Raw genomic sequence first — 13,925 nt, 5'->3', positions numbered from 1 at the left:
GTAGGAGAGCTGAAAGAAGCCCCTGGGTCCTGGCTTTGGCCTGGGCCTTTTGTGATTCCACCTACATCTTCAGATTGTTTCTTTTACTTCTACTTTTTCAGTTTCTATAACAAACACAGACCTGGTTGAGATTGTCTAGGTCTTCTTTGTGGTTTTTGGCAGGTTGTATCTGCCAGGAATTGATAATTTTATCTAGAGTACTGATTTGTGGATATAGACTGGTTACTCCTTCATTATCCTTTTAATGTGCATTGAATTTGTAATGGTGTCACCTCATTCTGAGAGCAGTAATGTTTTTAATGATTTTATTTATTTTTCATTGGAAAGTCAGATATACAGAGAGGAGAGACAGAGAGGAAGATCCTCCAACGATTCACTTCCCAAGCGACTGCAACAGCTGGAGCTGTGCTGATCAAAAAGCCAGGAGCCAGGAACCAAGAGCATCCTCCAGGTCTCCCACACGGGTTCAGGGTCCCAAGGCTTTGGGCCGTCCTGGACTGCTTTCCCAGGCTACAAGCAGGGAGCTGGATGGGAAGCGGGGCTGCGGGGATTAAAATCAGAGCCCATATGGATCCTGGCACGTACAAGGCGAGGACTTTAGCCACTAGGCTGCCACACTGGGTCCAGCAGTAACTTTTTAGGTTTAACTGGAAGTTCATCAGTTTTATCTTTTCAGAAACACAAATTTCATTTTTTAACCCTGCTTACTTGGGATTTAGTCAGCTGTCAGGTGGATTTTCCTCTTGCTCAGCCTTTTCATGTTCTTCAAGACTTCCGTTTGTAAGGCCACGCGAAGTGAGGACAGCCTTACCGACTCTCGAGAAAGTGAGTCTCCCCAATGATCAACGAAGGCGAGGCTTGATGCAAAAGCAGGAGGATTTATTCAGACGGAGGCCAGTTCCTCACGCAGGAGGGTGGCACATCCGTACTCAGTCGCTACACCACATGGCTTTTATAGGTCAAAATCACAGATACAGCATTTTGAAAAATAGCTTACTAATAGGTACAAATAGAATCATAAAACAATAAAGTTAGGGGCTGTTTTTTCCTGTTTTTTCCTGACCATTACATCATAAGACTGCTGTTTCTTTTAGTTCTTTGTCACAATTTTCCTTGAATTTGCTTTTCTCAGACCAAGTTTGCTTTTCTCAGACCTTTGGAGCCTCCTCCAAGAACTTTTCGGCTCCTCACTATTTTACTTTGATTCCTCCTGAGATACTTATCTCGGGGCCACTGTTGAATTTTGTATGCTGAATCCCAATTGAGCCTAATCATTTACCAAAGACATCCTATTCAGCTATTCTCAGCAAGCGAAGTGTACAGAAAGCAAAGAGCAATTTACTTCTTACTTCTAAATTTAATTTCTCTCTACATTCTTCACGTTGATTGCATTAGGTCTTCCTCTCTCAGGGAAGACAGCCTGCTTACTGTTTGACATAAAAAGTGACATTTCCATCTTGCGTGTATTATTGTTAATTGTTTTCCAGTCTCTTTTCTTTATTGTTTTGGAATTCCTGTTGACATAGCCTCAAGCTCAGAGAGTTCCTGTTTCAGCTTTGCCTGGTCTGCTCACAAGCCTATCAAAGACAGTCACGCTTACTATAGTTTTTGATCTCTTAGCATTTTTTTTTTTTTGGATTCTTAGAATTCTCATCTCTCTGTGCTATTGTCTCTCTAAAAAATAATGTGTTCAGCTTGAATCTCCAATGTGATGTTAGGAGTGGAGAGAGCTTGTCCGTTCCTTCTCTTGTACCACGCGAGGTGCCGTCTTTGGAGCAGACAGTAAGCCTTCACCAGACACTGAATCTGGAAAAACAGCAGCAGAATTGACCAAAACTGTCAGAATCAACTTTTTCATAATTCCAGAAATTATGCAAAGACTTCAAATAACTTGGAGCTTCTTTATTCATTAAAAAAAAAAAGTGTAATTAAGGGCTAGCACAATGACCTAGTGGCTAAATCCTCATCTTGCATGCACTAGGATCCCTTATCGGTGCTAATTTGTGTCCTGGCTGCTCTGTTTCCCATCCAACATTCTGCTTGTGGCCTGGGAAAATAGTAGAGGACAGCTCAAAGCTTTGGGACCCTGCGTCTGTGAGGGAGCCCTGGAGGAAATTCCTGGCTCCTGGCTTCGTATTGCAGCCACTTGGGGGGGTGAGCCAGCAGATGGAGGTTCATTCATTGTCTCTCCTCTGTAAATCTACCGTTCTAATAAAATGGTAAATAAATCTTTAAAAAATTTGTAATTAAGATGATAAGACAAAAAAATAAAAATAAAAAAAGATGATAAGACGTCAGCAAGAATAATGAGATTTGAGGTGTTTCAACTTATCCCTGTACTGTTTCCTGTTCCTCATATCAGCTGATGTTGAAATAACAGTTCCCGGTATGGACCTCATTCTTCAAGAATTGTCATTATTTGCTGGACTCCATTTGGTGATCCTGGAAGGCTGATTCAAAAGCCTCTACTGTATTTCTGTTAACTTAGAGCTGGACATTACTGAATCTGCCGAGAGCATGGGAAGTAACAGCTATCCAAACTATTTATAGATAATAATTCCTGGTACATGATTCAGTAGACAACACTGAGGGTAACAAGGAGACTAATTTGAAAAACTGGGCATGAGATATCTGTAAGGACATTTGAAAAATGTCATATATTTGTAATGTGAATGGCTATGTGCCTGACTGGCTTTGAGGCTCTAGGGAAGAGAAGATTAAGGCAATTATGTAATCAACTAACAGACTATTTAAAGTGAGCACCAAACCTATGCAGATCCCTTCTGCAAAGCCTGGGAGATTTTTGTTTCTAGGCATTTAAGGAAATTATCAGCCAGCTGCTAAACTAACAGGATATTCTCCAGTGGCCACAAACAACAAAGAACACAAAATTTGCATAATCAGGTTTTTTTTAAGATTTATTTTAATTACAAAGTTGGATATACAGAGAGGAGGAGAGATAGAGAGGAAGTGGAGCTGCTGGGATTAGAACTGGCAACCATATCCCGGTGCATTCAAGGAGGGGTCCTTAGCCACTAGGCCACGCCACCAGGCCCTATATAATCAGTTTAGAATAGATAAAGCATCTACTGCAGTGAGTGGCAGCTCGGACCAGGGGAGAGAATATGATTCCCAGAATTACGACTTTATAATTTTTAAATGTCCAGTTTTTAAACTAAGAAGTATAAGAGTTAAAAAAAAAGAAAACATCTGGGCCCGGCGCGGTGGCGCAAGTGGTTAAAGGTCCTCCTCGCCTTGCGCGCCTGGGATCCCATATGGGCGCCGGTTCTAATCCCGGCAGCCCCGCTTCCCTTCCAGCTCCCTGCCTGTGGCCTGGGAAAGCAGTCAAGGACGGCCCTGAGCTTTGGGAACCTGCACCCGCGTGGGAGACCCGGAAGAGGCTCCTGGCTTCGGATCGGCATAGTATCGGCCCATTGCGCTCACTTGGGGAGTGAATCATCGGACGGAAGATCTTCCTCCCTGTCTCTCCTCTCTGTATATCCGCCTTTCCAATAAAAAAATAATAAAAATAAATCTTTAAAAAAAAAAAAAGAAAACATCTGACATTAATTTTTCCTGAGGAACTTTTAATCAACTACTTAAAATATAGCCTCAAAGAGCTAAAGAAAACCACCTCTAAGGAAATAAAGTATGAAAACGGTATCTCACCACATTGAAGACATCAATAAAGAAATAAAAATTGTAAAACTGAACCAGATGGATTTTCTGGAGTTGAAAAGTACAGTAACTGAACTGAAAAATACACCCATGGGGCCTAACAACAACAACAAATCAGCATAGTTGAAGATAGGACAGTTGGCTGTATTCATTCGAGGAGGAAAATAATACTTAAGAGAAATTAACAAAACCTAAAAACTGTGACATACCATCAGGTGTTGAAAAATTCATAGCTGGACATCTAAGGAATTTCACGTAGGACAAAACCAGAGAACTACAACCAGACAGACCCTAATGAAATAGTTGAAAGCCAAAGAGCAAAGGACTAAGGCAGTGAGAAAAAAGCATACCATCCCCTAAGAAAACTCCTCCATGTAATCGGGAACTGAAAATGTCCACATTGTTGAAAGGAGAAGCATCACCTGAAACCTCATTTATGGAAAATTGTGCCTTCAAAAACTAAGGAGAAACAAGCCTAAGCTAGAAGAATTTGTTGAAAGGAGACCTGCCTGTAACAACTGCTAAGGGGGAAGTACTTCTGGCTTCAAAGAGATTATACTCAAATCCGTGGGAACAAATAAAGAACATCTGTAACGTTACCTACTTAGGTTTATGTATCCCTACCAGTGCTGGTCCCCAGAGGAAGGAGGCGGTCCAGTAATCATCTACTTCAGGACAGGAAGGATGAAACCAGACTCCTCCCTCTTTTCTGCATTTTAAGAGCCCCGCACCCTTCTTGCATTCAGCATAGAGTTTAAAATAACTTACTTAGTTGGTATCTTTTCACCATTCTTTTCCTACTCAAAAAATAGATTTCATGTTTTCAGTAAACAGAATACAAATGAATGGGATCAACTCTGTGACACTCAACTTTGAAGATAAAAGCATAAACATAGGTCTCACTGAGCCTGTTGATCAGCCTGTTGAATGTAATATTGTTTAAATATTTGGTCACATATCTTACTTTTGAAGTTCAAAATAGGCGTAAGGCAGTTATTAGCCGGGTAAACTAGGTTGGCTTTCTTACTTCACATTGGAGGACCACAACAGAACGAGTTAGGTTAGAAACTTGAGAAATGAAACGTCGGTGTTTCTGCAATGACTTGTCGGTCATAGAAAGTCAGTCAGATTTGTTCTTTGCAAAGAATGCAGAGCTGGCCAAATACCAAGATGTCGCTGCACAGAGAAAATAAAGCAAGTAGAAACAGAGGCACACCAGAGCTGCTTTGTGAAACGTGACCGAAACGTAGGGTAAACAAGGGAGAAAAAAGATCTTACTTTTCTTAACCTTTTGCTATTAATGTAAATCTAGAAGTGCCAACTTTATCTGAAGAAACATAAACATTTCCCAGTTACATCATTACGTTCAACAGAAACTTGTTAAGCTCCCATTGTGTGCCTAGGATGATATACTTCTAGTATATTTAAATACAGCGATGAACACAACGAACCAAAATGCCTGTCCTTGTCCTACATATGTCAGGGGCTTGCGAGGCAGCAGTAAATGCACATATTATAAGATTCCCAGGAGTTTAGGAAAAAATGGCTGCTTTACTTGCTTAATCTTCTGAACAGCTAGTTTAATGCTACTGTTGATTCTCATATTATCTAATGAGATTTTCTGCAGTATTTTAAGATAAAATCTGCTTGCCTGTGAATGAAATATTGGTTTGCCTTGGCCAGTAGCTAAAAGAATAAGAAGCAATCACAAACCCCTGGGAATTTAGATCAGTGCAGTGACATCTTTCACAAAGGAGTCAGAGTAAGCAGGTCCTACACTATATGCTGATTTAAAAAAAAAAACCTGAGGGCCCGGCGCGGTGGCGCAAGTGGTTAAGGTCCTCACCTTGCATATCCCATATGGGCGCCGGTTCTAATCCCGGCAGCCCCGCTTCCTTTCCAGCTCCCTGCCTGTGGCCCGGGAAAGCAGTCGAGGACGGCCCAAAGCTTTGGGACCCTGCACCCGCGTGGGAGACCCGGAAGAGGCTCCTGGATTCGGATCGGCATAGCATCAGCCGTTGCGTTCACTTGGGGAGTGAATCATTGGACGGAAGATCTTCCTCTCTGTCTCTCCTCTCTGTATATCCGCCTTTCCAATCAAAAAATAATAAAAATAAATCTTTAAAAAAAAACCTAAAAAACCTGAAATTAATTAAATAGGACAGAAATGAAAAGCATAAATTTGAAAATGCTTTTTATGTGATCAATGAAAAGTAAGCATTTACAATATTGATGAAGTTTTAAAAAAGGGCATATGTTATATAATGAAGAAGAAATAGCCACAGATTTGAAAGAATTTTGTGAGACCTTTTGCAATAACTTTGAAAATAGAGATAATGACTGATTTTAAAGTTTGGAGAAATAGGTTGATTATGCTAAAAGATTAAGAAATGATTAAGAGCTACTATTTTTTTTAGTGACATCATGCTATCTTTATTTTTTTTCAGCTTTTGAGATAATACATTTTCTTTAATCTTATATTATTATTATCATTTTGTGATACAGTTCCATAGGCTCCTGGCATTTCTCTTATCCCCTCAGCAATTCCCTCCCCCCTACCTAGTTCCTCTATAGCATTACTAAAATATAGTTCTTCATACACAGTCATATGTCCATCATTGTGGCCATGGACAATGGCAGAAAGTCCAGCATCCTATTGTCAAGATATAGTGAACATTTTCATTGTGAGCCCATCTTTGTCTGGAAGTAGAAATGCATACTACATTGTATCCTCACATCTGGATGTTAGTCTCCATTTCACAGCTACTGTACATCCCCTCAAATGAAAAGTCATAATAAAAAATCAACAATAGAAAGAAAAATAGAAATTTACAATGCCATAAAGTTAAATGACATGTTACTAGATATGACAGTCCCCATTACATTGCTACTGTGCATCCCCTTAAATGAAAAGCCACAAAACAAAATCAACATCAGGGAGGAGAAAAAAATTAACAACACCATGAAGTTAAATAACATGCTACTAAATGACTAACATGTAGCTGAAGAAATGAAAATCCAGAACCTTCTTGCAGAAAATGATGCTACTGTATGATCTATGAGTCACTGAATAATTTAATCAGAAGAAAGTATTTTGAAGAAATGAAACTAACAGAAAACAACAAAACCCATGCAATATAGTTTCTGCTGATTTTTGTTGGTGAAGTGTGTCTCTTCTAGACAATAAATAGATGGGTTTTGTTTTTTAATCCAGTCTACTAATCTATGATGTTTGATTGAGCTTAAGCCATTTACATTCAGGGTTAATATGTATGGGTGGTAACTTGGTCCTGTCATTTTAGGAATGCGTTGCTCATTGATTTATTCTTCTGTCGTCATTTTCCTGGGATGCTCTTCCCGTTTGCCTTTGGTTTTGGTAGGCGCTATTCCTCTTCTCTGTCAAAAGAACATCTTGAAGTATTATTTGTAGAGCAGGTTTGGAAGATGCAAATTCTTTTAACTTTTCTCTACTGTGGAAGAATTTTATTTCATTTTCAAAGACCAAAGAAAGCTTTGCTGGGTACATTGTCCTGGGCTGACAATTTTTTGCTTTCAGAATCCATTCACTTGTCACTCCATTCTCTTCTTGCCTGTAGAGTTTCCTGTGAGAGATCTCCTGTGAGTTTAATTGGCCTTCCTTTATATGTCAATTGATTTTTTTTTTCATGTGCAGATTGGAGGATCTTTCCTTATGTTCAATTGAAGAGAGTTTAATGATCATATGTCTTGGTGAAGATCGCTTTTGATCAAGACTTTGGGAGTTCTGTGTCCCTCCTGGATCTTGTTTCCTAATTCTTTCCCCAGATTAGGGATATTTTCCTTTATTATTTCATTAAATACATTTGCAAACTCAGCTTCTCTTTCTGCACCTTCTGGGACTCCCATAACTCTTCTATTAAGCCTCTTAATAGTGTCTTTCAATTCTTGAAGACTTTTTTTTTTTGCTTGATCCAGCTCTGCTTCCAGCTTTTTGTTTGCTTCTCCCTGGTGACAGGAAATATTTTCCACTTCTGAAATTCTTTGTTCTGCTTGTTTCATTCTGCTTTGGAGACTCTCCATTGTACTTTTAACTTGCTCTCTGTGTTCTTAATTTCTGATATATCAGCCTTGATTTGCTTTATTGCTGCTATTGCTTGTGTAAAATATTCCTTAAATTCTTTGAACTCTTGTATGTGCTTCTCATTGTTGATCAGAAGCTTTAAAATGAGTTTTCTGAATTCTGTGTCCCCCATTTTCTCGATGTCTTCCTCAGTTAACTCTGAGGTTGGCATAGGGTTTTGCTCCTTGCAGGGGAGTTTTCAGTAATATTCATTGTGCCTTTGTCTTTTCTTTGCTCTTGGTCATTGTACTTCTGGTTAGCAGAGTCTTCTTCTTCTTGGGGCAGGTTTCTAAGCTGTGTCACCCACAGGTCTACAATTTGATTTTGCTTATGTTTGTACACAACTCTTTGCAGTCACTTGTGCTACTCCCTCCAGCGAGTTCCAGGTCTGGGTTCTTGTGTTAGATTTCCACAAAGAACTCCATAGCCCCACCCTCTGGCTCACCAATCTCCTCCTCCTGTGATACCGTGCTAAGGCTACACTGTTGTCTCTGCAATCTTTCTCCCACTTCTGGTTGGAACAAGTCCCAGGATTAGAGAGACACCAGGTGTCCTATATAGCTAGGTTGTTGATGGTGCTAATCTTGTTGGAACCTGTTGGACATTATGTCTGGGTGCCAAACGACCTATTTTGACCCGTACAATGCCATAGTCTAGGTATTATTTTCCTGTGGGACCAGTGCAATCCACAGAACTCAGTGAGTTCTCATAAGCTCAGCACATGCACAATTCACTGTTGTCCACTGCAGTCCTAAAGCTATTGCCACAGTGAACTAACAGCGCCTGACATACTACTGCTAGAGTTCTTGACCTGCTGGCCATCAGGTCTAAGGGCTACCCAGACCTGTCCTGGATGGAACCTGTAGAATGTCAGGTTGCCGCAGTTCACTGAGTCAGAAATGAGTTCACGCCCAGTTCAGCATATGTTCAATCCTTTCCCTTTCCTTTGCCTCCATAGACAAAATGGCGCCATTTTGGCTCTAGGTGTCTGACTGGGCTGTGAAATCCACCCTGTTCTCGCACTGTCTGTCTTGGATGTACTAATCTGTCTCTGCTCCTGGCCAAATCAAACGGACCAGCAGGACAGGCAGTTCTTTGTCTGGGTTCACCTCCCAAGCTCCCAGTGAAAGTCTCTTCCCACCTGGTTGCTGGTAGAGTTCCAGCTGCTTGTGGAGTTCAGATCACCATTAGCTTAATGCTGCTGGAGTATCAGTCACTGCAATACCACACTGTTGTGTCCGATGCTTGCCTGTGTCTGTCAGCCTCCAGGTACCCCTCTGCTGTTGTTCTGTCCTTTCCTGTTTCCTGAAATACATATTCTTTGCTTCATCCTGATTAAATGTTTCTCTGTCCGTTTAACATGTCCTTACCCTATTCCGCTATCTTGATTCCGAGAGATACAGTTTAAAAAGTAATACATGGCTTGCAGTTGAATTATTTATTTTTGCTAACTCCAAAATAATGTGAATCTATTGTGATTTGAAGTATTTTTTTTAAGTCACAGAAAAAGTGGAAAATGTTCCATTTTAGGAAGCCTGATGCAATGGCTTAATTAACTAATCTTTCCTCTTAAAGTGCTGCAGTCCCATAAGGGCACCAATTTGTGTCCCAGCTGCTCTACTGCCCATCCAGCTCCCTGTTTGTATCCTTGGAAAGCAGTATAGGATGGCTGAAAGCCTTGGGACCCTACACTCACATGGGAGACCCGGAAGAAGCTCCTGGCTCCTTGCTTTTGATCAGGCTCAGCTCCAGCAATAGAGCCCATTTGTAGAGTGAACCAATGGATCTGTCTGTCTTCTGCCTTTCTCTAACTCTGTCTTTAGCAACAACAGCAAAGAGAAAACAAAAAACCTACTGAACCCTGCCATTGTGGTAGACGAGTTGCCGTAGAGAAAAAGTAAATGAAGGCACTGATATGTGGGGCAGTGGGTTTAACTATTGCTCCAGGTGCTGCCCTACTACCAGCAAGGGTCCATGGGTGATGCAAAGGAGTCCCAGGGGTCTCCCACTGGGCCCAAGTCAGGGACTGGACCCCATCTGGGCAACAGTACCCCTATTCTTCTTGGCTGCCCTGCTGACAGTCTGCTTGGGACTTGGACTTCTGCTGGCAGCACAGCACCCCTCAGCTGGAGTGCTCCCCATGGCAGCACAGCATCCCGTGCCAGAATTTCACATTGAGTCCTGGCTACATTAGTTCCAGCTCCCTGCAAATGTTCCTGGGAAAGCAACTGAAGACGGCCCAAGTACTTGAGCCGCTGATGCACATGTGGGAGAACCTTGGTGGAGTTCCTGCCTTTTGGTTTTGGCCTGGCCCGGGCGTGGCTGTTTTGACCATTTGGGGAATGGGCCAGCGTAAGGAAGAGTTTCTCTTTCTTGCTCTTACTCTCTCTCTGTAAAAAACGTTCTCTCTCTCTGTAAAAAACGTTCTCTAAGAAGTCAGCCAGAAACACAACAGGTGAATATTTTGCATTCTTAGCGGTTTTCAGTTGGCTTTTTCCCCTCAACATTTGATTATGAAATTTTATAGCATACAAAATGAATATATTCACTACCTAGATTCTATGATTAACAGTTTACTCAGTGGTGTTAATACATGTCTCTTCGTTTATCTGTTTTGTCATCTACCAGTCAATTCTTTAATGTAATTTCAAGCAAATTGGAGGCTTTTCTCGCAATCTTATCTTTCCTTTCTTCCCTCCTAGATATTGTAATGAAAGTGCCAACAGATTTTTTTGAAGATGTTTTCGGCTGACCTTTTTTCTAGAAATCTTAGGTTGCCAGGGGTCACTGTCAAGTTATTTAGGACTTGCTCTTGTGGCATCCACTTGGGTTCTGTTTGAGTCCTGACTGCCCCACTCCTCCATCCAGCTCCCTACTAGTGCACCTGAGGAAGCAGTAGTAGATGGCCGAAGTCATTGGCCCCTACAAATTAACCTGGGGGACCGGATGATTCTGGCTTCAGCCTGGTGCGGTGCTGGCCTTTGCAGCTGTTTGGCAAGTGATCCAGTAGATGGAAGATCTGCATCTCTCTGTCTGTCTATAAATCTACCTTTCAAATAAATAAGTAAATCTTAAAAAAAAAAAACACGCTTAAATTCTTTTTGATGGGGGTGGGTTTCCATGCAACAGGTTTAGCTGCTGTATGTGATGCAGGTTTTTCCAAGGGGTATGGGTCCCAGAAACTCCACTTCCAACCCAGCTCCCTGCTGATGGGTCTGGGAAGGCAACTGTGGGTGGTCCAAGTGATTGGCCCCCTGCACCTGCATCCATGTGAGACACCTGTGTGAAACCCCTGGTTTTGTTTTTGGTTTTTGTTTGTTTGTTTGTTTGTTTGTTTGTTGCCTGACCCAGTCCCAGCTGTTGCGGCTATTTGGAAATGAACCCGGAAATGGAAGCTCTGTCTGTTTCCCTCCCTCTCCATGTGTTAAACCTGCTGATACTTTTCCAAGTTCCTTGTTATTCAGATAACTATAATTTTAAAGCTATCCAAAAACTATTTACAGTAATCTTTAAATACTATTTAAAAACTTCTAGATAAGTATTTAATCACATTATGTTATTTTCAGAGTGGAGAGATCTACAGACCAGGTGATCAAGCCGGTGAATGTAGGAGCTCTGTCAAAATGGGTTGGGAAGATTCCTCCAGATGTTCTACAGGACATGGCAGTGATTGCACCTATGCTTGCCAAACTTGGGTATGACCCGTATGCCAATCCACCCAACTATGGGAAGCCTGATCCAAAAATCCTGGAAAACACTAGAAGGGTAAGTGATTGAGAAAACTAGGTGGGGAACTTGAATTCTGTGTGGTATTTTTTCCTTGTTGGTTTTCTTTCCTTCTTTCTTTCTTTCTTTCTTATTTTTTTTTTTAATTGGAAAGACAGATATACAGAAGAAGGAAAGACAGAGAGAAAGATCTTCCGTCCTCTGGTTCACTCCCCAAGTGGACACACAGTGGCTGGAGCTGAGCCAATCTGAAGCCAGGAGCTTATGCCACGTCTCCCACGCAGGTGCAGGGTCCCAAGGCTTTGGGTCATTCTTCATTGCTTTCCCACATCACAAACAGGGAGCAGGAAGGGAAGTATACCCTCATGACATGAGCCAACACTCATTTGTGATCCCAGTGCGTGCAAGGTGAGGATTCAGCCACTGGTCTATCACTCCAGGCCCTTCTTTTGCTCTTTATGATCAGAAAATTATTTTAAATTAGCAAGTTTCAACTTTGTAGAATGCTTTATGTTCAGAAGTTTCACACTGCATTTTGAAGATTACTCTGGTCCTTGTAAGAACTGAGGGGTTAATTGTTGTGGAGATTTATTCTTACAGCTGAGTAAAGAAAATTTGCAAAAACGTTAAATTATTAGTGGCCTTATTTCTCATTTTTTTCTTTAAATCAAATCATGCTTTTAAGTTTAGACGACATAATTTCTTGACATGTAAAGATGAAATGTTGGCTACATTAGAACAATTATTTTTAAAGATGTATTTTTATTTTATTTTAAAGATTTATTTATTTTTATTGGAATGGCAGATCAGATTTACTAAGAGAAGAGACAGAAAGGTCTCCCATCTGCTGTTTCACGGAACAGATGGCCACAATGACTGGAGCTGAGCCAATCCAAAGCCAGGAGCTTCTTCCGGGTCTCCCATGTGGGTACAGGGTCCCAAAGCTTTGGGCCATGCCCTACTGCTTTCCCAGGCCACAAGGAGGGAGCTGGATGAGAAGTGGAGTTGCTGGGACAGGAACTAGCAACCATATAGGATCCCCGTGCTTACAGGGTAAGAATTTAGCCATGGAATGTTGCTGTCAGAGTGTAGAAAAATTATTAAATAGGTAAAACGTATCAGCCTTTTGTTTGAATGAAAATGCTATTAAAGTAAAATTATAGCTTTTCTTTTTAAACAGTTCATCTTTTGAATCTGTTTTTTTTTTTTTTCTGAAAACCGAGTTAATCTAAATATAGTACTTTACCAGTTGAGTCCATTTCATCAAGTTAGACCTTACACATTCTTTTCTTTAGTTAAATAACATAAATTTGCTATTTTAGCAGAATTCTTTGAATGATTAATTTTACTTACTTGAAAGGCAGAGTGAGAAAGGAGAGGCAAGAGAGAGAAAGGGGAGATCTTCTACCCGCTTGGCTTATTCCCCAAATGGCTGCGAGGACTGTGCCTGACCCAGACCAAAGGCTGGAGACCTCCTGTGTGGGTGGCAGGGAGCCGGGCACTTGGGTCATCTCCCGTGTGGGTGGCAGGGGGCCGGGCACTTGGGTCATCTCCCGTGTGGGTGGCAGGGGGCCGGGCACTTGGGTCATCTTCCACTGCCCTCCTAGGTGCATTAGGAGTTTGCATCAGAACTGGAGCAGCTAGGACTCAAACTGGAAATAATTTTCCCATACCCATTGAACCATAACCCTTTGTTACCTTCTTCCATGGCCTGTTTTCATCTTTCTATATTTATTCTTTTTAAAAACTGCAGTTCAGACATAACATCCATGTTAGTGTATGCTCACTCATTGTATAAAACTTACAAAATGAAAAGAAGGGAATGAAAATCATTGCCTATAAAGCTAACATCCCGACATAAGTTTGTTTGTTTAAAAGGCAGAATTAAAGAGAGAGAGAGAGAGAGATCCTGTATCTGCTGGTTCATTCCCCAGATGGCTGCAGCGACTAGAACTGAAGCCAAGAACCTTGAGTTTCCTCAGAATCTCCCATGTGGTTACAGGGGTTCAAGTGCTTGGATCCTGCTCCACTGCATTCCAAGACACGCCAGGAGGGAGCTAGATCGGAAGTGGAGTCCCTGGGACTTGAACCAGTGCCCATGTGGGATGCTAACACCACAGGCTGCCACTTTATCCGCTATGCCACAAAGCTGGATCCATCATTCTGAATATTTTGATGTACTTCCTGGGCCAGGCGGCGTGGCCTAGCGGCTAAAGTCCTCTCCTTGAATGCACCAGGATCCCATATGGGCACCAGTTCTAATCCCGGCAGCTCCACTTCCCATCCAGCTCCCTGCTTGTGGCCCGGGAAAGCAGTCGAGGACGGCCCAAGGCTTGGGACCCTGCACCCGCGTGGGAGACCCGGAAGAGGTTCCTGGATCCTGGCTTCGGATCGGCAGAGCAACGGCCGTTGTGGTCACTTG

At 41.8% G+C, this 13,925-nt stretch overlaps 1 protein-coding gene across 3 annotated transcripts in view; it reads left to right on the top strand.

The window, feature by feature from the left end:
• TPST1 (tyrosylprotein sulfotransferase 1) overlaps positions 1-13,925 on the top strand; it is a 117,622-nt gene that overhangs the window by 63,002 nt on the left and 40,695 nt on the right. For all 3 annotated transcript variants that reach the window (XM_040972753.1, XM_040972754.1, XM_040972755.1), the window contains one exon: positions 11,344-11,542. In XM_040972753.1, the coding sequence (XP_040828687.1) occupies positions 11,344-11,542 (199 nt within the window). The remainder of the gene's footprint in view (positions 1-11,343; positions 11,543-13,925) is intronic.

This window comes from Ochotona curzoniae, unplaced genomic scaffold, assembly GCF_017591425.1.
Source record: "Ochotona curzoniae isolate NIBS_2020 unplaced genomic scaffold, NIBS_Ocur_1.0 contig_2321, whole genome shotgun sequence".
NCBI lineage: Eukaryota > Metazoa > Chordata > Mammalia > Lagomorpha > Ochotonidae > Ochotona > Ochotona curzoniae.
The sequence above is the reverse complement of the archived record's forward strand: the minus strand, read 5'-3'. Positions and strand labels throughout refer to the sequence as shown.